The 27,730-nt window shown below is 53.5% G+C and overlaps 2 protein-coding genes across 11 annotated transcripts in view; one reads left to right on the top strand and one right to left on the bottom strand.

Moving 5' to 3' along the window:
• The first annotated feature begins 422 nt into the window (after nt 1-422).
• On the top strand, nt 423-17,510 carry Idh2 (isocitrate dehydrogenase (NADP(+)) 2). The gene is made up of 11 exons (XM_020177394.2): nt 423-589; nt 10,335-10,426; nt 11,741-11,906; nt 13,379-13,539; nt 13,621-13,764; nt 14,207-14,343; nt 14,549-14,700; nt 16,194-16,306; nt 16,501-16,598; nt 16,685-16,777; nt 17,166-17,510. The coding sequence occupies exons 1-11, from the start codon at nt 475-477 to the stop codon at nt 17,251-17,253; spliced, it is 1,359 nt and encodes a 452-aa protein (XP_020032983.1). The 5' UTR covers nt 423-474; the 3' UTR covers nt 17,254-17,510.
• Nucleotides 17,511-19,210: 1,700 nt separating this feature from the next.
• Nucleotides 19,211-27,730, bottom strand: part of Znf710 (zinc finger protein 710) — a 61,779-nt gene continuing 53,259 nt past the window's right edge. For 9 of the 10 annotated variants that reach the window (XM_074061783.1, XM_074061784.1, XM_074061786.1 and 6 more), the window contains 3 exons: nt 24,695-24,886; nt 24,013-24,187; nt 19,211-21,453 (listed from right to left, as the gene is read on the bottom strand). In XM_074061783.1, the coding sequence (XP_073917884.1) occupies nt 21,284-21,453; nt 24,013-24,187; nt 24,695-24,886 (537 nt within the window). In that variant the 3' untranslated portion in view covers nt 19,211-21,283. The remainder of the gene's footprint in view (nt 21,454-24,012; nt 24,188-24,694; nt 24,887-27,730) is intronic. The other variant, XM_074061789.1, reaches the window with a different exon arrangement.

The raw sequence follows: 27,730 nt of genomic DNA, 5'->3' as shown, positions 1-27,730 counted from the left end.
ACATCACAAAAAAGGGCTGGCAGAGTGGCTCAAGGTGAAAGCTCTGAGTTCAAACCCCACTACGGCAGGAAAAAAAGAAAAAGGAGAAGGTGCACTTGATTGATTCATTAATGCACCTTGGGGTTCATTCAGCCGCTAAACGCTAAGGACGCAGGGGTTTAGGTTGAAATGTCAGCAATTGGCACCTGGGCGTCCCGGAGCGCTTGTCCCCTCGCGGGTGTCACGGTCTGTGGCTTCCGCGCACCAGCGCTGGTTGCTGCGCGCAGAAAACGCAGCGCGCGGGAAAGGGGGGCCGTGGGGTGGGGGTAGGGTGGGGGGGGCAGAATCTGGGGACCCTGGCCCCGCCCCCTCCCGGGCGAGGCCCAATGGGGCGGCGGGCGCCGCAGCCCCGCCCCGGCGGTGTCCAGGAGGCCGGGGGCCGGGCCGGGCCAGGCAGCCGGGGTGAGCGGCGCGCAGGGATCTGGGCCGCGCGGGATGGCGGGTTATCTGCGGGTCGCACGCTCGCTATGCAGAGCCCCGGGCTGCGGCCAGGCCTGGGCGCCGGCGGCCCTGACCACCCCCAGCTTGCAAGAGCAGCCGCGGCGCCACTGTGAGTGCCACACGGAGGGGACGGGCGGGCGCGCGCCCCGCGCCGCGACGTGGCGACTTCCTAGGCTGGGGACCAGGGAGCGCGACCCGCCACGCCTGCGGCCCGGGAGCGGCGGGATCCCGCACACAAAAGGGCTTTGCCTGGCTCCGCGCTCCACCGCCTGGTTTCCGGGCCACGCCAGGCACAAGGGTGGGGACTTGAAGGACGGTGGCAGTTGGTGGCCCAGGCGATCACTGGTTCCTGCAAGGGTTGAACTTGGGGCTGCTCTGCGCCCCCAGGTATTCCGGGAGGGGCTCCTGGGGTTGTCTCGGACCCTGGATGACCTGTCCACGTGCGCCCCTGGAGGGAGGCAAGCCACCTAGCGGGACCCGAGCGGCGCCCCCGGCGAGAGGGAGGGTCGCGGCGCGGCCCCAGCTCAGACAAAGGCGGGGAGGGGACGCAGCCACTTCCCCTTCCTTTCGCCCGGGCGCGCTCGGATCCGTGCTCGGCACCAGGCCCACGTCAGCTATTTTTGGAGCCTTTAGCGGGCAGCTGGAGGAGTGTCCTTTCCAGTCTCCCCTTTTGTTTAGCTGCCACTCCCCCAACCCCTTCGCCTTCGTCGCTGCGCTTGAGGCTCCATTCTGGGCCCTCTGCTTGCCTTGCCTTTTCTTTCTTCTCTTTCCTTTGCTCTTGTGGGGCTGGGGCTGGGGCTGGGGCTGGGGATGGGGATGGGTCCAGGGCCGTGCGCAGCCCGGCTGGCGCTCAGCCACTGAGCCGCATCTCCAGCCCGCTTGCTTAGCTGGTCCTGCCTGGCTCACTGGCTGAGGAGACCATGCAAAATGTCACTTTCTCCAATCGCTCCCGCAGCCTCTGGGGAGTACATTTAGCTCCCTGCTTGGGACAGGAGATGTAGTTCAAGTCCTAATAAGCGGGCGTTAGCCTGAACCTCCATTACTAACGCAGGCTGCCAGGCCTGCCATAGAGGCCTTGGCCCTACCCTCCCTCTGGCCACACAAGGCCCTGCTAGAAAGGCAGGGAACAATGTTAAGTCTCTTTTCTGATGCCTGTTGTCAGGGAAACTTCTATCCTGACCTGGCCCAAAGACCCTTGCGGTTAGCCAGGAGAGTGAGCAGGAGGGGGTGGGGGCCCTGGCTTGGCCTGGCAAGGGTAGGTAATCTTTAACTGAGTGTGGAAGCAGCTGACCAGAGCTGGGGCCAGGAGGAGGGAAAGGGCCTGGCTCCCAGCCCCCACCCTCCCATGCCAAGGAGAAAGGGACATTTCTGCTTTTGTACTTCAGGATCTGTCTAGATCCTGTAGAAAGGGTCAGCCTTGAAACTCCAAGGTTTCAAGTACTCCATCCTCTTTTTTTGGTGGCACTAGGGTTTTGAACTCAGGGCCTCACACTTGCTAGGCAGGTGTTCTTACTGCTTGAGTCACTCCTCCAGCTCAAGTGCTCCAGACCCCAGAGATGCCACCTTCAGCAAAATATGGGAGAAGTTATGATGGAAAAGAGAAACAACAGAAAGCACAGAAAAGCACACTAACAAAGAAAACGCAGCTCTTTTGGGGACCTGAATTTGGATATATGTGAAAGAGCAGTCAGTTGCAGGCCCTTCCAGAAGTCCCTGGATGGGGCAGTTATTGTGGGGCCAGAGGTTTGATTTGGTCATCAGACTGCACTCTGCATGCAGCTGGTTACTTGGCAACACGCTGCAGACAGAATACTCGGCGTTCCCCTTGAAGGCAAGAGGTGAGGATTTTTTGGCTATAATAGTCCTGTGACTGCTGCCTGCTGGGTAATTCCACATGTCTCTTTCGGACTCTGCAGCCTCCAGCGACTGCTGCTGGTGGTTTTGATGTTAGAACTCCAGGAAGTGAGGGGTGTGCTCTCTGAGCCGGAAGTGAGGGTGGGCTGGTGAACACTCCAGGGCAGAATTTCTTACCTAGCCTTTCTTCATTCCATTGTTCACCAGAAACTTCTTCATTTCCTGATCTTGCCCCTTCACTCTCACATTTTCTTGGTGGCTAGCCTGCCTCTTAGATTCCAGGACAAATTATTTCAGAATTGTTCGTCGAGTTTTGTAGACCCACAAATAGAGTTCTCTCACTTTCTCTCTCTCTTTTTCTTTGATGGGTCTGGGGTTTGAACTCGGCTTCACACTTGAAAAACAGGCCCTCTACCACTTGAGCCACACCTCCAGTCTATTTTGCTCTGGTTATTTTGGAGATGGGGTCTTGAGAACTATTTGCCTGAGCTGGCTTCGAACCTCTGTCCTCCTGATCTCTGCCTCCTGAGTAGCTAGGATTACAGGCGTGAGCCACTGGCGCCCATCTTCTCAGCCCTTTTTTAACTTTATTTTAAGACAGGGTGTCATATTGTTGCTCAGGCTGGTCTTAAATGTGTGACCCTCTTGCCTCAGTCTCCACTGTAGCTGAGATTACAGACGTGTACCACTATTCCTGGATGTCATTTTTTCCCTGGTGTTGGATCCACCCAGGGCTTCACACATCCTGCGTAAACACTCTGCCAGTGAGCCACAACGCCAGCCCAGACTGCAGCTATTTAACCCAGCCTTGGTGGTGAGCTTCTCTGGGTCAGGGAGCCCATTGCCTGGCAGAGCCACCATGTGCCTGCGGTGCATTCTGCTGGCCAAAACTCCTTGGTCCCTGTGTCAATAGCCCCAGGAGCGAGGGAGGGGATCGAGCACATTCAGTCGGCAAGTTCAATGAAAAAAGGAGGTGAGGGTAGGGCAGCCCTGGCCTTGACTTTCAACTATGCCTTTCGCAAATACTGTGTTGCCTTTTTGCTCCAGCTACCATTCTAATATGGGAGGCAGGTGTGTGGTGCACCTGTAATCCTAGTTGTTCCAGCTATTCTGTGTGTGTGTGTGTGTGTGTGTGTGTGTGTGTGTGTGTGTGTGTAGGAGCTCGAGTTTGAGGTCAGTGGGGACAAAACATTAGTGAGACCCTATCTCATAAACAAAATGCAAACAAAAGTGCTGGAGACATGGCTGAAGTGGGAAAGCCCTTGCCTAGCATGTATAAGGTTCTGGGTTCAATCCTCAGTGGTGAGGTGAGGGAGTGGAAGGGTCTGTGGGAAGGGACAGAGAGTAAACAAGACAGAAGTTGACAAGTGATATATGGTCACAAGAGTTAGGAAAAGAGTCCGGCACCAGTGGCTCACACTTACTTGGGAGGCTGAGATTGGGAGGATTGCAATTTGAGGCCAGGCAAATAGAGAGACCATCTCCAAAATAACCGGAGTAAAATGGACTGGAGGTGTGGCTCAAGTGGTAGAGCACCTGCTTTGCAAGTGTGAAGCCCTGAGTTCAAACCCCAGTCCACCAAAGGAAAAAAAAAAAAAGGTTAGGGGAAGAGATGAAGAACTGGGGGTGCGGCTCAACTGTGGGAGCAGCTGCCTGGTAAACAAGGAAAGGGTGTGGGTGAAAGTTGGCCAAGGCAGCCAGGAAGGACCTCAGTGACTGAGCCCTAAGAGGGGAGGGTGGGCGGCCCCTTAGGGATCTGCAGGTGCCCTGGCCATGGTGGAGTCACAGAGAGGAGGAGGCTGAGCCTGTGTGCATTGTGGTGACAGATAAGTCTGGCAGTGGGAGTCACTATTTTCCCCCCTAGTGCCGGGGATCTAACCAAGGGTCTTGCACATGCTGGGCGCGTACTCTGCGGCTGGCTCCCAGGCCACTATTGAGGACTTGGGCCTTTATTCTGTCTGCAAAAGGAGGCTTTGCAGGGTTTGGGGAGGAACATTTTAGCAGAAGCATCCAGGCTTCCGGGGCCTGGCCAGAGGCCACCGGCAGGCTGGGGCATGAGAAGGTAATTTCTTGGGCCAGGTGGTAGCTTCTGGGTGCGTTTTGAAGGGAGAGCCAGTTGGGTTTGTGGATGGTCTGTCTGGAAGTGGGGGTGAGGAAAGGGGGCAAGTCTCCACATTCTGATTCCTTGCTGGGACTTGCACCCTCTCAGTAGGAGGTACCGAGAAGGAATGTGGGAAAAGCAGTTCTGCTGCCATCTGGGGAGCAGTAAACAAGCACATCCCACAGCCAGGGACCACTTTGATATTTGGTGGCACTAGGGTTTGAACTCAGGGCCTTGTGTTTCTAAATAGGCACTGTACCACGCCAGTCCCCAGGGGCTTCACTCCTCAGGGAATGTTGGGTGCCAGGAGTCTCAAATAGAGGAGAGCTGCTCACTGGCCTCTTGTAACTGCTGTCATTCTGTCCTGCACTCTTGCCAAGAAGACGGTGTCTGTGTGGCACGTCACTCATGTGGAAATTCGAGGTGGCTGTCACTTGGAGGTTTTGAGGGAGGCCTCAGGGCTTCTCTTTGGGTTTTGGATTGCTGTCATTGCTTGACTCCTTGAGCGGGGTGGAGCATGGCGGTGTGTGCACCATATGGGCCAAACAGGTCTCAAACTCCCATGACCTGGACGCCTGAGGGTGCAGGGCAGGCTGGGAGCAAAGGAAGGCACCCCTCAGCCCAGCCCATCCTTGTCTCAGTGTGGGGTGGCGGCCACTTATTCTTCAAGACAGGCTGTGCGATCTAGAGTTAGATTTTTTTTTTTGGAGGTAGGGTCTCACTAGTAACCCAGGCTGGCCTCAAACTTTCTATGTAGCCCAGGCTGGACTAGAACCCATGATCTGCCTGCCTCAGTCTCTAAAATGCTAGGATTACAACATGCCCTGCTTCTTAGATCTAGATTGTAAAATTTCCTGATTTTTTTTTTGGGGGGGGGAGGACTGGTTTTAAAATCTTATTATTATTTGTGGTACCAGGATTTAAACTCAGGGCCTGCACTTTGAGCCACTCCACCAGCGCTTTTTGAAATGGGTGTTTGCAAGATAGGGTCTCTCGAACTATTTGCTGGGGTTGGCTTGGAACCACTATCCTCCTGATCTCTGCCTCCTGAGTAGCTGGGATTACAGGTGTGAGCCATGGCACCCAGCAGGATCTTATTTTTATTTTTAGTAAAAGACATAATATGATATTGACCTCCTTGACTTTTTTCTTCTTCTTCTTCTTTTTTTGGTGGGACTGGGTTTTGAACTCAAAGCGGCACGCTTGCCAGGCACGCCCCCAGTCCCCAACCTTAACTCTTTTTAAGTGTACAGTTGACTAACGTCGACCCTGGTGCCTTGTGTCACCTACCTCTACAACTTTTCATCTTGCAGCACTGAAACTCCATATCCATTAAGCAGTAACCCACTTCCTCCTCACCCCTCCTTCCCCAGCCCCTGGCAACTGAGGCTCTGCTTTCTGTGTCTGTGAATTTGACTCCTCTGGGAAGCTTACGTACATGGAATTGTATAACGTTTGTCTTTGGGACTGGCTTGTTTCACTTAACTTAACATTCCCAAGGTTCGCCTGTGTTGCAGCAAGAATTTCTTTCCTTTTTTTTTTGAATCTGAATAATATTGCATTGTATGTGTAGGTCACATTTTTTCTTTTCCACTGAGGGACATGAGGTAGCTTCCACCTTCTGGCTATTGTGAATAATGCTGCAATGATGTGGGTGTGCAAAGATCTCTTCTGGTCCCTGCTTTCAATTTTTTTTTCTTTTTCTGGTGGTGGTGGGGTGAACCCAGGGCCTTGTCACATGTAAGGCAAGCATTTCATGCCCAGCTATATGCCCAGTTTTCAGTTCTTTTGGATGTGTGTCCAGAAGTGTAATTTCTGGGCCATAGAGTAATTCTATTATTAGCAACTTTCAGACTGTTCTTCCCAGAAGCTATACCATTTTAACTTCTTATCAACAGTGCACAAAGCTGGGTATGGTGGTGTACACCTATAATCCCAGTACTCAGGAGGCTGAAGCAGAAGGACCAAGAGTTCCAGGCCAGTTTGGGCTACGTGGCAAGCCCCCATCTCAAATAGACAAAGAACAGTGCACAAATGTGTCGGTTTCCCCACAGCCTCACCAGCACTTGCTATTTTCTGTTTTTTCATTTTTTGATAGTTCTCTCAATGGGTGTGAGTGGTTTTTTGTGTCGTGGGGGTTTGAACTCAGGGACTCAGGGCCTACACCTTGAGTCACTCCACCAGCCCTTTTTTGTGATGAGCTTTTCTGAGATAGGGCTCATGGACTTTTTGCCTGGCTGACTTTGGACTGCCATCCTTTTGATCTCTGCCTCCTGAGTAGCTAGGATTGCAGGCATGGGCCACCACACCCAGCTTTGCTTGTTTATTGGGTTACTTTATTGTTTTGTGTGTGTGTGTGTGTGTGTGTGTGTGTGTGTAACTGCAGTTTGAACTCAGGGCTTTGTGCCTACAAAGCAGGCACTCTGCCACTTGAGCCACACCTCCATTCCTGTTATTACAATCTCATGATGTTTTAAGCCTTGGTTGGTCACCACAGAACACTTTTTTTTGCAGTGCTGGGGTTTGAACTCAGGGCCTACACCTTGAACCACTCCACCAGCCCTATTTTTGTGTTGGAATTTTTGAGATAGGGTCTCATGAACTATTTTCCTGGGCTGGCCTCAAAACCTAATCCTCCTGATCTCAGCCTCCCAAGTAGCTAGGATTACAGGTGTGAGCCACTGGCTCCCCTGGCATCACAGAACATTTCAGAAGTCTAATACCTGGCTGGGAGTAGAGTGCTGGCCTAGTGCGAGGACCCGGATTGAACCTAGCTCAGTGGTAGAGGGCTTGGCTGGCATTTGTGAGGCCCTGTGTTCATTCTCCAGGCCAGGGACAAAAATCTATTACTTGAGGCCAGCAAAAGATGTTTGCTGGCTTGGGCTCTCAAGTGTCACCAGCTCCTCTGGGAACTGTGCTTTCAGGGAGGCCTGGGACCCCTGACTACCAACTGCACTGCTCTCTGCCTGTCGCTTTCCCTCACCCGTGGGGTTTTTACTCCTTCCTCACTTTCATCCCGCAGCCTCGCACCGTGGTTTAGGTTTGAAGAGGTGGAAGAGGTACGTAGCTAGCCCTGGTGGCCCAGTGAATAACTTGACCCTGGACCAAGGGGGCTGGACAGCATGCACACACGGTATAACCTTGACCTTGAACTCCCCCCCAGAGGAGGTGTGGCAGCCACAGTTTACAGTGCCTGCCTGGGAAGCCCAGCGCAGTGCAGCCCAGGTGGACCCTGAGGCCTTCGGAACTGGCTTCTAGCTCGCTCCTCGGGTTAGGGTTCTGGATTGTGACATTGGCTCACGGTTTTAAAAGTTTGACTAGCTGTTCTTAAATTAACTTACAGGAGATGGTCCTGGCAACTAAGCCGGTTCTACAGCGCCCAGCCGATGTCGTGCGGGTCCCAGGGCCCTTCCCTCCCAGGCTTCAGAACACAGGATGAATTTTGTCACTGCATCTTGGGAAGGGTGGGGGAACCCGTGGATCGATCCGCCTTGTTCCCTGGGGAACAAACTGTTTTGTGTCTGTTTTGCTTTCTGCTTCTCTCTATCTGACCCACAAGGAGAGGCTGCACTTGAGCCAGACGCCTGGGTTCTGTCTTGCCTCTGACTCAGGCCATACTCCTTTTTCTACTTAATGACCCCTAAGATGCTTTTGAGATTGAATTTTTTGTTTGTTTGTTTGTTTGCATGTCGTGGGAAGTGAGTTGCTTTGCTGCGTGTCATGGAAAGTTGGCTTAGCAGTTCAGGTGTGCTGTCGTCATGCTCAGGTATGGGTGGTAAGATATGTTTGAGGCTTGTTAGGGTTTGGTCACTGTTGCCAATGTGCCTAGGTGGCCATACTTTTTTAGGGGTTTTTGGGGGTTTGTTGCTGTTTGGTGGTACTGGGGTTTGAACTCAGAGCCTTGCACTTGCTAGGCAGGTACTCTACCACTTGAGCTGTGCCCCCAGACCTTTTTGCGTTAGTTATTTTTCGAATAGGGCCATGGGTTTATGCCCAGGTCTGTCTGGAAACAATCCTCCTACTTATACATGCCCAGTTTATTAGTTGAGATGGGGTGTCTCAAGATCTTTTTGCCTGGGCTGGCCTAGAACCTCCATCCTCCTGATCTCCGCCTCCAGAATTACTGGTGTGAGCCACCATCCCTGGTCTTTATACTTTTTTGATTTTTAATTTCTTTTTTCAGTGCTAGGGATCGAGCCTAGGTCCTCACAAATATTAGACAAGTGTTCTGCCATTAGCCCCTTCCTCAGCCCTAGGCCTGCGTTTTGCAGGCTCTGTCTTACTGTCAGTGAGCAGTTGTCACTTCTGACTTCATGTTTTCAAGTGATCATCTTCCCTTGGTGTGGTTTGCTGTGTGTGATCTCTGTGGAGGTGGGAGGACTCATTGCCACCTGGAAACACTGTGACATGAGAGGAAGTAGGCACTAAGCGAGCCCCAGGAGTGCTCCTTCAGGCACAGGCACCATTCTCAGTCATGCTGTTCCTGTCTGGGTGTCACAGCGGGTGAGATTTCCCGATGTCTGAAGTTTTCTGTTACCTAACCCTGCAGTCGCTTTGCTGTGTCTTCCCAGGCTATGGACAGAGGAACCGCAGGCACCCTGGCTGCTGCAGGTTGGGGTTCACCGTGCTGGTTAATTCGCTGGAACATTTCCTGAGCTTTCACTGGAGTCCCCTTCCCACACTCTTGGTTTTTCCCTTGAGTCAGGCTTTGCTTGGAGAACCTTCCATCTCCTGTTTCCCTGACACTCCCTCTCAGGACTCATCACCAGCCACCTTTGAGTCTTAAGGTCTCTGGGAGGGCCAACTCACCTGAGGTGGCTTGGGTCAGGGACTCTGATCCCATTCATAGGGGCCATACACCTGTCCTTCCCACTGTCCTTGCTCAGTGCTGCTGTCTCCCAGCTCTGTAACCTTGGGCAGTCACCTCTCTGGGCCTCAGTTTCCCCATATCTAAAATGGACCAGGTACTGTGACATGCTTATAATCCTAGCCCTCTGGAGGGTGAAGCAGGAGGAGGTTGAATTTGAGGCTAGTTTTCGACCTTGTCTCAAAAAGGAAAAAAAAAAAAAAAATTCCAGCTGGGCACCGGTGGCTCACACCTGTAATCCTACTCAGGAGGCAGCGATCAGGAGGATTGTGGTTCAAAGCCAGCCCTGGACAAATAGTTCACCAGACCCTGTCTGGAAAAAAACCCATCACACACACACAAAAGGAAACTGATACAATGGAGCCCCCATGTAAAGGTGGGCAGTGTGTAAGTATGTATCTCGTCATGTATCTGTGCACGCGTTGATACTGTTTCTTTTTTTTTTTTTTCCTTTTTTTTTTTTTTTTTCCGGTGCTGGGGACCGAACTCAGGGCCTTACACTTGGATACTGTTTCTTCTCCTCACTTCAAGTTAGCTAGGGGCCCAGGATGCAAGCAACAGAGGAACCTCAAGCCTGGCGAACTTGAGAGGATTTTATTGAAAGGACCCAGGGTCGCTCACAGAAATACAGGGACAACTATGGAGACTGCCACTCTAAGGCCCTTGTGGTAGTGAGGGGGCAGGAGCTCCTGGCCTGCCTTTTCCTGATCTGATTCTGGTCAAGGTGACCACAGCTGGCTGTCATTCTTTATTGGTGTCCTCTGCCTTCAGATTCCAGGGTAACAGGATCTGACTGGCCAGGCTGGCCCCAGCCCCTTGAGCAAGCTAAGGTGGCATCTCTCCAGCCGTACTCAGTGGGGAATCTGGGAGCATGCAGGTAGCTGTTTCTGCAGAAGAGGGAATGAACACTGGGCCATCAGAGCCCTGGCTGCTCACCACTCCCTCTTTGGTGAAGGATGGGCCTGGTCAGGAGAAGAGGGGCTTCCCACCCATCCCCCCAGGGGCGTGACATGCCATGTATGCCCATTCCAGATGCCGACAAGAGGATCAAAGTGGCGAAGCCGGTGGTGGAGATGGACGGTGATGAGATGACCCGGATCATCTGGCAGTTCATCAAGGAGAAGGTGTGCCCTTTCCCTATGTGGTGTTTCCCTTCCAGCAGGTGCTTAGTCCCATGGGGTCTCAGGTCCCCAGGACTCACCTGTGCCCTGGTGGACAGTAGTCCTGTTTCTTACCTCTGGCCACCCTTCTTTCGCGTGTGGAGCTAATGGTTCTCAGCTGTTGGGCAGTGTGTGTCCTGGGCGGGCCATGTCTCTTGTTGGGACCAAGCCTGCATGGCTTTCAAACCGGTTTCTTTTATTTTTGAGGTGGGGGCTCTGGCTGTGTAGACCAGGCTGCTCTCCAGCTCCTGGATTCAAGTGCTCCTCCTGCTTCGGCCTCAGTAGCTGGGACTACAGGTACACACTACTGTGCCTGGCCTTTTTTTCTTTTTGAACTCCAGTCTCATGCTTGCTGGGCAGGTGCTCTACCCTTTGAGCCACACCCCCAGCCCCCTGACTCATTTTTCAAACTCTGAACGGCTTCGTAACCAATCCATGTTATATCCATCTTGATCCCTCACGAGGAGGGACAGGACTGTGTGCAAGGCAGCCACCCAGCCTATAGCCGTGGTGAGCCACCATGGTAGATGGTTCCAGGAAGGCTGCTTGGCTTCTCCAAGTTGGTGTGGTGCGTCCTGGAAAGTGTCCTGCTGCATGAAGTCCCCTTCCCCATCTGTGTTTTTGCTCACAGGAGAAAGGTTGAGACTGCCACTTTTGTTTGCTTGAGTCAGGATCTTGCTATCTAGTCCAGGCTGGCTGACCGTCCTGGACTCAGCTCTCAGAGAGTGCTGGGATTATAGGCATGTACCACTGTGCTCGGTTGCTGAAATTTTGATAGGCTGGAGCTGGAGTGCGGCTGACCTACCAAGCCTCAGTGTGGATGGATGGTCCTCGCCATAGGAAACTCTTAGAAGGCCCATCTGGTCTGCTTAGCTCTCTCCAGGGCCCTGGCCTCCTACCAGCTCTGGCCAGGTCCCGCTGAGGAATGGCTGACCCCATCCCTCTCCTGTGTCCCTTCCATGGACTTTTCTCATCCTTGTCCTGACTGGGTATCCCTGACACAGCCCAAATGTCTCTGTGTTCCCCTGGCATCCTGCCCTGGGGATGATGCTTTTTTTTTTCGGTATTGGAGTTTGAATTCAGGGCCTACACCTTGAGCCACTCCACCAGCCCTTTTTTTGTGAGGGGTTTTTTCAAGATAGGGTCTCTCAAACTATTTGCCTGGGCTGGCTTTGAACCTAAATCCTTCTGATCTCTGCCTCCTGAATAGCTAGGATTATAGGCGTGAGCCACCAGCACCTGGCTGGGACTGACGCTTTGGTTGGTCTTCTTCCCCAGCTCATCCTGCCCCATGTGGATGTCCAGCTCAAGTATTTTGACCTCGGGCTTCCACACCGTGACCAGACCAATGACCAGGTCACCATTGACTCTGCGTTGGCCACTCAGAAGTACAGTGTGGCTGTCAAGTGTGCCACCATCACCCCCGATGAGGCCCGCGTGGAAGGTGCGAGGGTGGCAGGGGTGGGCTGAGGAGGATCTCAGTCTCTCCCTGCCAGACCATGCGATTGGGTGGGGGCAGCTGGCTGTGTGGGACTGGGATCTGGGTTTTCCTGAAGGCAGCATCTTTTGGGGTCTGGGGTGGGTTGGTGGGGATGAGGTGACCCTGGTTTCCCTGGGAGGGGCTGCTAGACAGTGGGACCTGGAGGTCACTGTAGATGCCGTGTGGTTAAGGGGCTGGCCGCAAGCTGGTGGTTAAGCGTAACTAAGCAGAGACCTGGCCCCACTACTTCTAGCACCCAGATAGATGCTGCTCCTGCTGTGCTCTGTGGCTCTGCCCAGTGGTGGCTGTGCCAGTCACAGGGAGGAGGAGGATGACAGGCTTTGGTCAGACTGCACTTCAGACCTCCTGGCCTGTTTTGCAGATCACTGTAGAGAGAGGCTGTAGTTGGAGTGCTGTGTGTCAGGAGCCTCAGAGGCCTCTGGGGACCATGGTGAGGACCCTCCTGCCACTGTCTGGTATTGCAGGGCTGCCCGAGCCCTGGGGGTCAGGCACAGATCCCTGAGCAGTGTCCCCATGCCTGGACTGGCTGCTGGTCCTTCGTTCTGGAGGCCTCTCTTGAGAGTTCTATGAAATGACACCAGAGTACAGAGAAAGGGACCAGGTTTGGATAATTCCAAAAAAGACAGATTAGAAGTTTTCTGAATTCTCCTCCCTAATTCCTGCAGTATGAGGGGGCAGAAGGAAACACTCAAGACATATCTGCAGGCTGGGGGTGTAGCTCAGAGCTAGAGCACTGCCCAGCATGCACAAAGCTCTGGGTTCGATCCCCAGCACCACAAACAAACAGCAAAACCCTCCAGGCCACCTTCTGTCCTCTGCAGAGTCCTGAGTTTTCTTTGACTTCCCTGAATCCTGGGATTTATTTATTATGATGCTGATTTTTTTTTTTTTAATTGGTGCTGAGGATCGAACTCAAGGCCTTGTGTATGCCAGGCAAGTGCTCTGCCACCAAGTTACCACCCCAGGATGTATAGATTCCCTTCTGTAGGACAAGGAAGTGGAGGGTCAAAGTCTGAAGTGCCTGGCTAGGACTGGGCCAGCACCAGGGCTTCTGAGGGTGGGGTGGTTCATCAGACACCCCTTTCCCTTGAACTGAGCGACCTTGTATGGGACGTGGTAATGGTGGTGGTCAGAGCCCTTGCCAACAGATCGGGTACTGTTCCAGACACTGTACACCCCAGCTCTTTTAATTGTCATAACAACCAGGCAGGCTCAGAATTTTGTCAGTGGCTCCCACAGCCCAGGCTTGTGTAAGCCTCACAGTTAGAACAGGCAGATTTCCAGAAGCCGTTCGTCTCCACGTGGGACTCTAACTGTGTGCCCCATGATGGCGTCTGTCGGTCTGTGTTGTTGCTTGAGGTTCCTTTTGGTTGGGAGGCCAGGCTGCAGCAGGCCCACGTCATCTCTGTCCTCAGAGTTCAAGTTGAAGAAGATGTGGAAGAGTCCCAACGGAACCATCCGGAACATTCTTGGGGGGACTGTTTTCCGAGAGCCCATCATCTGTAAAAACATCCCCCGCCTTGTCCCCGGCTGGACCAAGCCCATCACAATTGGCAGGCATGCCCATGGCGACCAGGTAGGCCAGGCTGGGAGACAGGGTCTACAGACCTGGGTTCCCCACGGGAGCCCTTAGCCTGACCTTCCTTCCTCTGTGCAGTACAGGGCCACAGACTTCGTGGTGGACCGGGCTGGCACATTCAAGATGGTCTTCACCCCGAAGGATGGCAGGGGTGCCACAGAGTGGGAGGTGTACAACTTCCCTGCGGGCGGCGTGGGGATGGGCATGTACAACACCGATGAGGTGAGGCCCCTGCAGCACCTCCTCCCCTTCTGTCTGGTGACTTTCCTTTCTTCCGTGTTGGCCTCATAGCCTCTGCCCACCTGGCTGGCTGGCTACCTTATCAGAAAAGAGCACGTCCTTGCGCCTGGTTCCAGCCGGAGGTCCATGCTTGGGTCGCATGACCATCTCTGAGCCAGTCACTGAGGCCTGGGGAGGAAAGAACTAGGGGCATTTGCTCCTACCCAAGCCTAAGCATTGGCTTCCCACAGCAAAGCTGGGGGGTCGTTTGTTCCCACAAGGTTGGGGGGAGGTAATGGGCCAAAGCCACAGACACCCCCTCCATGGTGGCCGTGTGGAAGGTGGAGGTGCCCGTGTTCCTGGAGAGCTGGGCCTGGCCTGGGCACTGGGGAGGGCTGCCAGTCCTAGGCAGGGGGACCATGCCAGGTCCTCTTTCTGTCCACAGTCCATCTCGGGCTTCGCGCACAGCTGCTTCCAGTACGCCATCCGAAAGAAGTGGCCCTTGTACATGAGCACAAAGAACACCATCATGAAAGCCTATGACGGGCGCTTCAAGGACATCTTCCAGGAGATCTTTGACAAGTAACGGCCTCCTTTGCTGCTTCCTGAAGACTCCAGAGCCCCACCCCCCCCCCCCCCCCCGTGCTCCCCGCCCTTGCCGTCCCCATCCTACCTGAGGAGGTCACTGTCCCTCTGCATTTGGCTTAGTTAGCTCTGAGGCTCGGGGAGGGGTCCCCAACCTGCCAGCCTCCTGTCCTCTCCCCACAACAGGCCCTTTTGCTCCCAGGCACTATAAGACTGACTTTGACAAGAATAAGATCTGGTACGAGCACCGGCTCATCGATGACATGGTGGCACAGGTGCTCAAGTCTTCAGGTGGCTTTGTGTGGGCTTGCAAGAACTACGATGGAGATGTACAGTCAGACATCCTGGCCCAGGGTATGCTGCCCCTGTCTTTCTTCTGTTGGCCTTGTCTGGATGGAGGGATTTTTGCACCTTTTGGGGAGAAATCTCTAGTGTGGCCAAGAGGGTCATTACAGGTTCCCGCATGGACAGCAGGGGGCTGAGCCCCTGGGCACCTCCGTGAGGGAGGCCCACAGACATGGTTTGGACTGGTGTGTACTAAGACTCCTCACAGAAATGAGCACAGGAATTCAAGGGACCAGGTTGGGTCATCAGCACTGAGATTGTTTCTGTCTGCGATGGGGCCACTGGGCTGCTCAGCAGCAGCTGGAAAATTGGATCAAGCATAAGTGGATGCACTTTTATTTTTACTTATTTAAACATTTTTTTCTCTCTCTCTCTCTTTTTTTTTTGCAAAGTAGAGTACCTACTTTGCAAGTGTGAAGCCCTGAGTTCAAACTCCAATCCTACCAAAAAAAAAGAAAAAGAAAAGAAAAGAAAAGCCCCAGCAGGGATTGGTATAGCTATATGGTAAGAGCATGTGTCTTACCATGCAGGAGGTGAGACCCTGGGTCCAGTCTCCAGCACCAGCCAACCAACAAACAAAAGCCATGACTGGTGACAGAGGCATGAAAATGAATGTTAAGTACAGAAGGGATTGATGAGTGTGAAGGTCCAGGTGAAAATAGCAAAGGGACTCCTCCAGCAAAATTGGTATGGTGGTGCAGTTCAACCCTAGAGGTTGAAGCAGGAGAATTTTGAGTTCAAAGCCAGTCTGGGCTACATAGGGAGACAAAAACCAACAAAAGCAAAACAACAACAAAAAACCCCCACGGTCACAGCCCATACAACCAAGAAGGAAAATAACAACTACTATAAGAGAAACCATTTTCTTTTACAAGTTGACCACTTTTTCTTCTTGGATCTTCACAGTCCGTCCTTGTTTTGGTGCTGTGGAGTTGTTTTTTTTTTTTTTTTTTTTTTGTGGTACTGGGATTTGAACTCAGATCTTCATGCTATGCAAGTCAAGCGCTCTTCTGCTTAAGCCATAACCCCAGCTGTGCAGTTGCTTTTGAAACCCCAGAGTCCTTGATAACAGAACAAGTCGTTTTGAGTTGATGCATGAATCTGGGAAATTTCAGAAAAAATATGCGAAGCTTAAAAGTGACCTAAAAGCAGCAGCAGAACCACCACTGTGATACAGCGATGACAGCTGTATTTTTTTTCTTGAAATGGCCTCCTGGGGCTGCAGGACTCTGTGGGGTCTTAGACCCTGGGAGCCATGGACTCTGGGGTGCCTGTAGTGGGGACACAGATGTATGTTAGCTGCCTTCAGGGTCCTCTGTTCTCTGCTGGGTCCTGGACAGGCTCCATGCAGTCCCTGTCCTCCCAGCTCCAGTTGGGGTGGAAGTGAGGACTTGAGGTGAGAAGTAGCCAGAGCAGCAGGGGGAGGAAGGGGACAGGTGGGTTGACCCTGGGTGGCCTGGACTGAGGCATGGTAGTGAAAGGATGACCTTCCCGTCTGTCAGGCTTTGGCTCCCTTGGCCTGATGACTTCTGTGCTGGTGTGCCCGGATGGTAAGACCATTGAGGCAGAGGCTGCTCACGGGACGGTCACCCGACACTATCGTGAGCACCAAAAGGTGAGTACGGGACTTATGGCTGGGGTGGCTGGGAAGACAAGCCTGAGCCTTGTTGTTTTTATTGTTTATTCATTTATTCATATGTGTGTACATTGTTTGGGCCACCTCTCCCCGCTGCTCCTGAAAGCCTGACCCCTCGGCCCTGAGGTGGGCGCCTACATTATCTGCTGATTCCCTGTGATCCCTGTCCCCAGGGCCGGCCTACCAGCACCAACCCGATAGCCAGTATCTTTGCCTGGACACGGGGCCTGGAGCACCGGGGAAAGCTAGATGGGAATGAGCACCTCATCAGGTGAGGGCAGGGGAGGGGCCAGCACTGGCCCTGGCTGGGGGTCCCACCCTGCACAGCTGGGGTCTCACCTGCGCTGCCCTCTGTAGGTTTGCACAGACCCTGGAGCAGGTGTGCGTGGAGACCGTGGAGAGTGGAGCGATGACCAAGGACCTGGCCGGCTGCATCCACGGCCTCAGCAAGTGCGTGGGCCTAGGCCAGGGCTGGCCTTCTGAGACCTCGGATCCAGGTGGGAGGAAACCAGGGGACCCTACCTAGAGTCAGGCATAGCTGCCAGGGGCCTGGAACAGGAAAAGTCCAGAGCCCCAAGAAATAATGGCTCAGGCTAAGCCTCCTGGACCAGGTCTGGTGAGTTGGTCCCCACTGGCTGGCTGCTCAGTGTTTCTTCCCTGTGCCACCGGGAAGAAAAAGACAGACCTTCCTAGGTTCCCACTGAATTCACCATGGCCTTTTGGTAGTGGGTTGCAGGTGACCTTTGGCCTGAGCCTGGGTGGCATGGAAGGTCCCATTTGGGCCATGTCCTGGAAGGAAGGGCCTGGCCCGGCTGACGCCATCATGTCCTCTCTGCAGTGTGAAGCTGAACGAGCACTTCCTGAACACCACCGACTTCCTGGACACCATCAAGAGCAACCTGGACAGAGCTCTGGGCAGGCAGTAGGGGACACGTGTGGCCCACCTGCCATGGGCTCAGCCGAGGGCAGCCGGTCCTCCCACACGGTGGAGGGTGAGCCTCACAGCCCCTTTCCGGAGACCTTTCCAGGGGGCATTTTTTATAAGTGAGATGTTTTTAAAAGTACGTGTGCATTTCCCCTCTTGGCGACGTGAGGTCACAGAAGCGATGTTTTGCATACTGTAATTTATATTGCCTTTGGAACACATGGTGCCTCTTTAGCTACTAAAAAGCTCTACACAAAACTGTCTGCTGTGTGTGTCCCTGAGGGAAAGAAGGAAGGCAGCTAAGGTGCCTAGAGGCAGAGGCCCTCATAGAGGTGGCAGCTTTCGCTAGGGACAGGCCACAGTGCCTCAGGCCACAATAGGGCAGAGGGTGACCGTGGGGGAGAAGGGAACAGGAGTGGCCTGAATAGCTGCTGGGACTCTCATGGCAAGGCCTGGAACCCTACGACCTACCTAGCCTGTCCATCACATTCATCATTTCCTCAGAGTTTGGGTTATTATTTTTTTAAATTGATTTTTAACCTAAACACCACCACACCTCTTTATTTGCCCTTTTCTCTGTACTTAAAAAACAGGTCCTCAGGCTGGAGGTGTGGCTGCAGCAGTGGAATGCCAGCCTTGCAAGGGCAAAGCCCCGAGTTCAACCCAAATACTGCTGAAAAAAAAAGAAAAAGAAAAATCCAACCAAACAGGTCCAGGCTTGGGGTGCCCGTGTGTAAAGAGGGTCCCCTGTAGTCCAGGCCAGTGACTGTTCCCAGCCTTGGGTTCATTTCCATCACGCCTTGGCAAAACTAGAAAAGATGATAAAAGTTGCTTCCAAGGTATCTTTTTGGTTTAAAGCACCATTCGCTGTGCGGTGGTTGTATTTCTGCTCTGTGCTGTTAAAATGGCCTGCTGAAGAGTCAAGTTATTTAAAGGTTTTGTTGTGCAGGGGATTGAGCCCAGGGCTTTGCACATCAGTCTGGTGCTCTACCACTGAGCCACATCCCCAGTGAGCTGAATCATCTCTACCTGATGAAATAGTCAGTCCTCCATATGCACAGGTTCTGCAGCCTAGATTCCCCCAACCTCAGATTGAATATATTTAGAAAAAGACAGGCATAGTGGTGCATGCCTGTAGTTACAGCACTCCAGCACTCGGGAGTCTGAGGCAGGAGGATTGAGAGTTTGAGGCCATCCAGAACCTTAAATCGTGTCTGCACTGAACACATACAGGCTTCTTCTCTCCTGTCATAGTCCTAAGCAATATGGTACAACTCCTCAGACAGCACTTAAATTTGCTTAGATAAGTCATCTAGATCTGACTGAAAGTATTTGGGAGGTGTTGGGGGTGTGGCTGAAGGAGAGCACTGGCCCAGCCTGGGCAAGACCCTGGGTTCAACCCCCAGTACTGGATGCACGTAGGTTGTTGCTTAGGGAACTTGAGTGTCTTTGGGTTTTGGTAACCACAGGGTGTGGAGCAGCCACACAAAGTCCATTTCCAGAATGTCAGTGGGACTGTCACAGCTCCTGAAAGCCAACATTTGGGAAACACTGCTGTTGCTGCCTTGGTGGCTTTGGCACGGACCCCAGCGCTTACCCTCACTGGCAACTCCCCTTCTTCCCCAGACCCCTGGGGCTCCAGGAAGAAAAGCCGGCGTGCTGGCTGGCACTGGCGTCACAAGCCCAGCCTTGGCATTAGGACTGGCTTCTGTCCTGGAGCCCAGGAGGTGGGGAGGGAGGGGAAGCTGCTTGGCCCTGCAAAGTGGTGGGAATTCTGGGGCCTTGGCCTGCACTTGTCTCTTGGACTTGGAGCAGTGCAGGTGACCACTCCTGTGTAGAGGACAGTCCCAGCCCCGATGCTGGGGGCTCTGCAGGGTCAGGAAGCTTCGTGGAGACTTCCCTTGTGCGTAGGAGGGATCCCCACGAGCTGTGAAAAGAAGCGCTCGCAGTCGCCTCACTAAAGAATACTCATTTATTTATAATTATTGCTAAGTAAACTTCTCTTTTCAACAGGAACATAAAAAGCCAGTAGGGCTTTGCACAAGTGAGATCTCTAACAGTTGGTTTGTACACAGGTCAAAATAAGTTAGAATGGAATTCGTCCAGGAGTTCCGAGTTCCCCCCAAGAGGCCGGGCCTCTTCTGAGCAGGTTGGGGAGGGGTGAGGACAGGAGCCTCGTGGTCATCCCCAGCTCGAGCTGTGCGCTGTGCTGTCTGCCCTTCTTCACGTTGCCCAGGTACAAGGCACAGGGCAGGGGGCCGGAGCTGATGGCGGAGGAGAGCCCCGCCCGGGCCAGACTTCCCACTTCGTTCCAGAATCAAGGCCATTGCACTGGCAGGAGAGGGAAGGAGGAGGTACGGGGTTCTTTTTGGTACCAGGGGAGAAAGACGTTGTGGGAAGAGGTAGTTTACAGGGGTGAGGCCTTCTGCTCATAGAGAAAATGTCTTGTACAGTGACACCAGGGTCACTGCCACCTGAGGGTCATCATGGCGGGCACCTGGGAGGCTAGAACCTTGGGGGTCACCGTGTCCACCCCCCCAGTCGTGATCACAGTCACCCTGAGGCCTGGCTTGGTCCTTCACTTAGGGGTACAGCCTTGGGGACAGCTGCATTTCAAAATGGTTCTCCCTACCTGACTATCTTCCCCCTCCTGGATTCTTGGTGAAGCTGGTGGCTTCACCTGTCCCTCCCCACAGAGGCCTCAGGAGATGTGTGGCCGGGTGTCCAGGTGCCCTAGAATTCCTGAATGTGCTATTTCACTGCCCTGGGCACAGAGGGCAGGCGGGTGGCTGAGGGAGTCAGCAGCCCTGGCCATTTAGCAGGGCACAGAGCTGACACAGGCTGGACAGGACAGGTGGGCTGGTGGCCGCTGCTCACTGTCTCCTCTGCAGCCTTCCGAACTTCCTGGCCAGCGCCTCAGTCCCCGTGGAGCCTGGGGCCTACCTGGCCTGGCTGCTTGAGGTGGGCAGCCCAAGCACTACAGAAAGCTTAAATCTGGAAAAATAAACCATCAAAAAAGATGACAGGTGACACAGAATTAAAAAGAAAAAGAAATAATAAGTTACCTTCAAAATACCCCCATTTGCTAAAAAAAAAAAAAAAAAAAAAAAAAAGTTTTTTCCCTCTATGGTCTCCTTTTTTTTCCTTTTTAACTGTGTTGCCCTTTCCTGGGGTCCTGCTGTCTTGGGTAACCCCATCCTCACTTAAGAAAAGACTTAGCTCTTTCTTCTTGCAGGTGGTCCTTGGCCTTCCTTGAGGACAGCCCCTCTGGGTCCACATCACCCTGCTCTGCCCCCCCAGGCCAGAGGGGCCTCCACCTGTTAGTGTGTGCCCGACACCAGGTGTGTCCTGCTTCTGTTTGATGGGGAACCATAGTGTGGTGCCCCACTCAAGACAGAACTGGGTGACATTTGTTGAAATCTACTTTAGGGAGGGTCACTTTCAAATAGGGCGATAGGGCAGAGGCCTTCTGGGGGCTGATGGGAGGGTGCTGGCTGGGGGCTGGGCTCCTCTGGCTTTCCCACAGGTCAGGGCCAAGGTAGGGCCGAATGCACACCTGGGTGGGGCACAGGCAGGCCCGGGAGGTAGAGGGCAGAGCGCCCTGCCTGGCTGTTCAGTGATGGGTGGGGAAGGGGCTCTTGGGGCTGGGCAGGGTGGGGAAGGGCAGTGCTGACCAGCACAGGAGCTCAGACATCCCTAGAGGGAGGAGTTGCTGGGCTCAAGTGATCTCTTCCTGTGGCATCAGGACCCTGAAGAGCACTGAGGGGTCTGGGGAGACCCTGCAGCCTGTGCCCAGGTGGCCCCGTCAGTGTGTCCCCTACCCACCCACAGCAGCAGGCCAAGGAGGCCAGACCTGGGCCTCCTGGCACCCCTTCCCTTGGTGGGACGAGGCCAGTAGTCTCCATTTGGTCTAAAGGTCCCAAGTGGTGCAAATGGCTTGGGACGGAGGGCTGGGGACAGTGGGGACAGTAGTTTGTTCCTGGGCAGCAGCCCCCCCACGCCCCGGCCCTCCGCTGCTCGGCCAGCTGATGCTATAGCACGTTATAATAGGCCATTTCCTTCATGGCCTGTTCGGTGAGGGCGCTGGCCTCGGAGCTGCCGTCCACACCAGCGTAGGTGTAGGCGTTTTCCTCAAAGTCCTCCATTTCCTGCTGGCTGTCAAGCTCAGAGGGATCGGGGCCCGCCAGCTCCATCATGGGGTCTGCGAGAGAGAAGGACAGTTAGGCCTGGACGCCACCCTGGCACAGAAGGAGCAGTCACCGCCCCCCCCCCGCGACGTGTGGCTTGTCTAATGAAAGGACTTCCGGTCATTGTCTCCCCACGATCACAGCCATCCCACCTGGGGACCCGCAAGGCCTGGCCCTGACTTCAGGGGGTCACGTGTCCATGGCCCTGCTGAGGCACCGAGCCACCCACAGTCGTTCTTTGCAGGGCTGGTTCACTGGTCCCCGTAGCTCACTTTATCACATCGCTGCATCACCACTTATTTAGCGCCTACTGCATACCAAGCATTTCACAGACTTCACAGTAAGTTCAGAGGTTAACCAGTTTGCCACAGGTCACTCAGCAAGTGTTCCTGCTCTGACCCTCATCTGCTCTGCCTGAAGTCACTGAAAGGAATGCTGTGTCCTCTGACCCCTGTCAGCATTAGTGCTTTAAACCGGTTCCACCCAGCCTGGCTCTCCGAGGACTGGTTAACAAAGCTATCTGTGAAGCCAGTGCTGAGCGGCCTCTTGCCGTTTTATCAAACTGAACTCTTACTGTAGAGCTCTGGCTGTAGGAACAGAAGCCAGACGGCTCTCCAGAGAGGGGTGCGGGGAGCATGGTTCACGTGGCAGAGCACCTGCCCAGTGAGCTACAGGGCCTGACTCCAACCTCCAGGGGAGGCTGGAGGCTCTGGGATGCTCTGGCAGGGCCTGGGACTCATCTCCTAAGTCCCTTCTGCCCCTGTCCACAGAGAAGATGCAATGTATTTGGGGCAAGTCCCAGGGGTTTTCCAGCCTTGGCACCATTAATGTCAACGGTCATAGTTCTTTGCTGTAAGGGCTGTCCTATGCTTTGCAGGGTGTCTGGCAGCATCTCTGGCTTCCACCCACTAGACACGAGGAGTATAACCACAGTTTTGACATCCAAATGTCACCTGGGGGGCAATTTCACCCTCACCCTTCCCACTAGTCTAAGGGGACTCCACCCCTCCAATGAGTGGGTGGGAAGTTAGCGTGTAAGTTTCTAGGATGTTGTCATAGAGTTCAAAGAGCTACGGGAAGCAGCCCTTCTTCGCTCTTTCACTCGATGTGAACAATGCAGCACACAGCCACTGGCAGCCATCTTGTGACTATGAGGAAAGTCACAGGTAACGCTGTGGATAGACTGAGGGAGCCTAACTCTGACGTCCTGGTGGAGAACGGGCTAGGCTTCGAGCTGTTTCTCCTTGCTTACACCAGTCTGACACACTAGGAGTCTTCCTCACCTTATAAAACACGGTCAACCATCCTGATTTACAGAGGCCCCTCCAGTTCAAAGCCACTCAAACTCCACTGTGCCTGACCCACCCGGGTCCCGTTAGGAGGGCACAGTCTGACTCAGCAGGTCCGGGGTGGGTTCAGTTCGAATTTCTCCAAGATCCCAGAGGAAGCAGGGCAAAGAGAATGTCTGACACCCCCTCAGGGCTTTCTTCTCACCCACCAAAGCAGCCCCAAAAGACTATTAAGCAACAAAACAAAACACAACAGAATCACTGGGGACGTGGCTCAAGTGGTAGAGCACCTGCCTAGCAAGTGCAAGGCCCCGAGTTCAAATCCCAGTGCCACCAAAGCAAAAACAAAATCAGAGTCACCTGTTTCTGCCAGAAACTTTAGGCCATTCACTACGCAGCTGCTCCAAAAACAAGGTCAGGAATACCGTAGCCACTTCTGAATAACTTGGTCAAACCCGGGCGGCTCCCAGATGTACAAGGAGCCTTCATGACATGCTATGTTTTCAGCTTCCTCCATTCTACACTGAAGCTCTGTCCCCACACTGAGGCCAGAGACCAATGGTCACCTCTGCTGTGGCCAGACAAAAGTACATTACTACTGACCAGAGCTAAAGTGAGAAGCAAACAAACTTCTACCACCTATGGTAATATAGAATCCTCTCTGGAAATTTCTCCCAGATCTTAATGGTCCATCTGTCCATCTCCTGAGTACTGGGGTACCTTCTCTGGCAGGCATTCTGAGGAGTGTGACTGATTGTGTTACCCTTTTGCCTTGGCTGCTGGGAAGCTCTGCATTCCCTTCTGTATGTCCCATGGTGCACTTGGAACTGGGAGCACAGGGGCTCTCCCTGATCGTTCCAGTCGTCATTTCCCTCCTTTGTTACATTCTTTCCCAGCCATTTATTTTAAACATTATCTCACAGTAACAGAACGTTTATGGCCTCCTATGTGTTGTGATCTGCGATCTTTCATGAGTTACCAAAATAATTCCAGAGCCAGCCTCACTTTGAGGGTTACATGAGTTACACAGCACTCAATAAATGTAAGTTATGATTTTATTATTATAGTTTTTGTCAGCCCACTGAAGTCCTCGGAAGAAGACATAAATATCCCATCGTCATCACCAGGCTGTCCTGCCATGTTCCCCCGTCCTCCAGACCTGAGCCCACCCCAGTGAGGTCTCGGCCTTGGCCAGCCTCCCCACCCCCCTGACTGCACAGGTGTCCCCTGAGTGCGCCATGCTGCCATCACGCCTGCTCTGTCCACTGCGCACAGCCCACCCACCTTGGCTGTCTAAGCCGATGTCCATGACGCCGTGCTTGACCTTCATGTGCCGGCTCAGGTTGCCCTTGAGGTTGAACTTGCTGGAGCAGTAGGGACACTTGAAGGGCTTGCTGCCTGCGTGCAGGTGCATGTGGCCCAGCAGGTTGTACATGCGGTTAAAGGACTTCCCACACACCTGGAACACAGCAAGCGCTCAGCCCACAGGGGCCGCCCTCCCAACCTCCACTGAGCTGGAACCCCAGGGTCCACTGTCTTTCCTGTGTGAGCCCAGAGGCCGGAGGGGCAGAGAAGGGCTTTCTCTTGTCGGGCACCGGTGTGGCTCACGCCTGTAATCCTAGCTACTCAGGAGGCAGAGATCAGGAGGATCGAGGTTCAAAGCCAGCCTGGGCAAACAGTTTGAGAGCCCCTATCTCAAAAAACCCATTACAAAAAAGGGCTGGCAGAGTGGCTCAGGTGGTAGAATGCCTGTCTAACAGGTGTGAGGCCCTGAGTTCAAAAAGAAACCCAGGGCTCAGGTCCCCCTGCTTGGAGTCCCAGACGGGCCCCTTCTGTGGCTATCCCCAGCTCTCTAGAAACACAAGGTCAGCAGCTTCTAGGATTTGGACCCCCCAGGCCCACCACCCCGCTGAGCTCAAGCAAGGCTGTGTGTGGGTCCCAGCTGTCACAGTCAAGCTGGTCATACCTTGCACTTGAATGGCTTCACGGGCGAGTGTACAATCATGTGAGTCTTGAGAGTCTGCTTCTGCACGAAGGTCTTGAAGCAGATGTGGCACTGGTAGGGCCTGACGCTGGTGTGGATCAGCATATGACGCTTCATGTTGGCCTGCAGGGTGAACTCCCGGCCGCACACCTCACACTTGAACTCCTTCACGCCCTGTGGGGAGCCGAGGGAGTGGGGGTGACGGTCAGATGCAGCAGACACAGGCATAGCTGCTGGGAAATTGTTCCTTATACCCCTGGGAGAATGCAGGGCAGGGCCGCTTACTCCAGGAAGTCTTCCAGCAGAAACCTGAGGTCTCCTGCCTACCAGGATAGGTGTGCATATAGGTACCAGTACCTGGAGTCAGATGTGTGTTTGTCATCCACCCATCCACCCATCCATCCACCCATCTATCCACGTACCCACCTATCCATCCAATCATCCACCCATCCACCCATCCACCCACCCATCTATTCATCTACACACCCATCCATCCACTCACCCGTCCATCTATCCATCTACCCACCCATCCACCCACCCATCCATCCATCTATCCAGCTACCCACCCACCCATCCATCCACGTACCCACCTATCCATCTAGTCATCCATCCACCCACCCACCCACCCACCCATCCACTTACCCACTCACCCATCCATCCATCTATCCATCTACCCAGCCATCCATCCATCCACCCGTCCATCCATCCACCCATCCATCCACTCATCCACCCACCCATCTATCCAGCTACCCACCCACCCATCCACTCATCTACCCACCTATCCACGTACCCACCTATCCATCCAATCATCCACCCACCCACCCACCCATCCACCCACCCACCCACCCACCCACCCATCCACCCACCCACCCATCCATCCATCTATCCATCCACCCACCCATCCACCCACCCACCCATCCATCCATCTATCCATCCACCCACCCATCCATCCATCCATCCATCTACTCATCCACCCATCCATCCATCTATCCAGCTACCCACCCACCCATCCACTCATCCACCCATCTACCCACTCACCCATTCATCCATCCACTCACCACCCACCCATCCATCTACTTCACCAGGTCAAAGATGTGTGTTTTTCTCTTCAGCTGTCTGTAGGTAATCTTTTTGGCTCACAGACTCATTTGAGAATATAATTAAAGCTACGTCCCCCTTGCCCCCCAGGAAAAATGACCAGCACTTAGGGATGCATCAAACTGAGTATCAAAATCCTCGGAGCCCATCCATTGTCCCTGAGAGGCTCTTCCAGGTTTCCTCATGGCCCAGAGCCACCTGGTACACCTCCCAGGAGAGTCTAATCCAGAGGGGCCCGGAATTTTTATTCTCAACAGGCTTTTTTCTTGGTGGGATTGGGGTTTGAACTCACAGCTTCACACTTGCAAAGCAGGTGCTCTACTGCTCAAGCCACACCTCCAGTCTATTTTACTGTGGTTGTTTGGAGATGGGGGCTCACGAACTATTTTCTTGGGCTGGCCTGGAACCACAATCTTTCTGATCTCAGCCTCCCAAGTAGCTAGGATTACAGGTGTGAGCCACCAGTGCCCGGCTTCCCAGGCGATTCTTATCACTGCTAGGTTTGTGCCACAGGAGATACAGGCTCCAGAGGACATGTCCGTTTTGAACTGACTGCTTCTCTGTGGTCCAGAGCTGACTCTGGAGCAGGACAGGGTGCTGTGTGCATGGGGCTGTGATCTATGCTTGTGATAATTTACGGGAACCCAATGGGACAGACGTGTCAGTGCTCACAGCTGTCCTGTGTGTCTGGTACAACATTCTGTATTCAGATTTTCTTTGGCGCTGGGAATTGAACCCAGGGCAGCTACTGTAATCTGTGGACCCTGTGTCTGATCTCAGCAGCCAAGCCGTGCTCCTGGTGTGCTCTGGAGAGGCTGCAGCTGTGCATGGCCACCAGGGGGCCCTGCCGTTCAGGCCTTGCAAGCACAGATGTGTGCCTGGCACCAGTGTAGACCACTGAGGGGGATATTTTCAATTTGATTAGCCTTTGAGTTTTGCTTTCAGCTTTTCTTCACGGTGTTATTTATCTTTTAACACTCCGTGGACCTGTGGAGATTCTGAAGTCTCCCAGTAGAGGAGAAACAAAGCAACTGTAGCCTGGGTCCTGCCACCCTCCACCTCTCCCTGCAGGCATGAGCAATCCATCACTCCATTTCACTGCTGGGCCCAGATTCAGCCCTAGAATCCTGGTTACATTTTATGAAGCTGCTACCAACAGACCAGAGGCCCTGTAATGACACCTGCCACTCATCCCTGATCTAGCAGGGACCTTCTGGGGGCTGGAGGAGGCTGGGGTCGTGGCCTGGAAGGCTGTTGTTCCCCCGACTCACTGTAGAGATAAGGTCCCAAGTTTGAGCTGGATGTTGCTATCGAGTGGAAATCCTATGTTAAACTTGCTGTACTGTGGTGGAAACCACAGGTCAGCACGTGCCAGAGAGGGACCTGAGAGGCCTCAACTGACCTGCCTGGACGTGAGGGCCTCTTGGAGGCTGAAATGCAGGAAGAGGAGGGCCGGGAGATGGGTCAAGGATGGGTCAGGACAGGGCTGCTCCACCTCCTACCTTCACAAACTTCTTCACCTGGCTTAGCCATGTTCTAGAACCATTTGTACTTCTCCATAAAAAGTTTTGCTCTTATTTATCCCTCTTTCATAATCAAATATATTTGACCTATTGCTAAAGGGAAGGTTTTTTTTTCTTGTCTTTTGTTTTGTTTTTGCAGTGCTGGGGTTTGAACTCAGGGTCTTCACCTTGAGCCACTCCACCAGCCCTTTTTTTTTTTTTTTTTTTTTTTTGTGAAGTGTTTTTTTGAAATAGGGTCTTGTGAACTATTTGCCCAATTTGACTTTGAACCTCGATCCTCCTGATCTGTCTCCTGAGTAGCTAGGATTACAGGCGGGAGCCACCAGCCCCTAGCAAGGGAAGGTTTTAATAGGAGAGGAGCAAAGCATGTCCTCTGTATTTCTGCCCATTGCTTCCT

The sequence above is a fragment of the Castor canadensis genome, chromosome 19, assembly GCF_047511655.1.
Source record: "Castor canadensis chromosome 19, mCasCan1.hap1v2, whole genome shotgun sequence".
In the NCBI taxonomy this organism is placed as follows: domain Eukaryota; kingdom Metazoa; phylum Chordata; class Mammalia; order Rodentia; family Castoridae; genus Castor; species Castor canadensis.
The sequence above is the reverse complement of the archived record's forward strand: the minus strand, read 5'-3'. Positions and strand labels throughout refer to the sequence as shown.

Bases quoted from the DNA above. Each gene is read 5' to 3' on its own strand.
- Idh2 (XM_020177394.2), top strand. From the start codon at position 475: ATGGCGGGTTATCTGCGGGTCGCACGCTCGCTATGCAGAGCCCCGGGC. The intron at 13,540-13,620 runs GTAGGCCAGGCT...TCCTCTGTGCAG, and splicing joins GGCATGCCCATGGCGACCAG to TACAGGGCCACAGACTTCGT. The intron at 14,701-16,193 runs GTATGCTGCCCC...CCCGTCTGTCAG, and splicing joins GTCAGACATCCTGGCCCAGG to GCTTTGGCTCCCTTGGCCTG.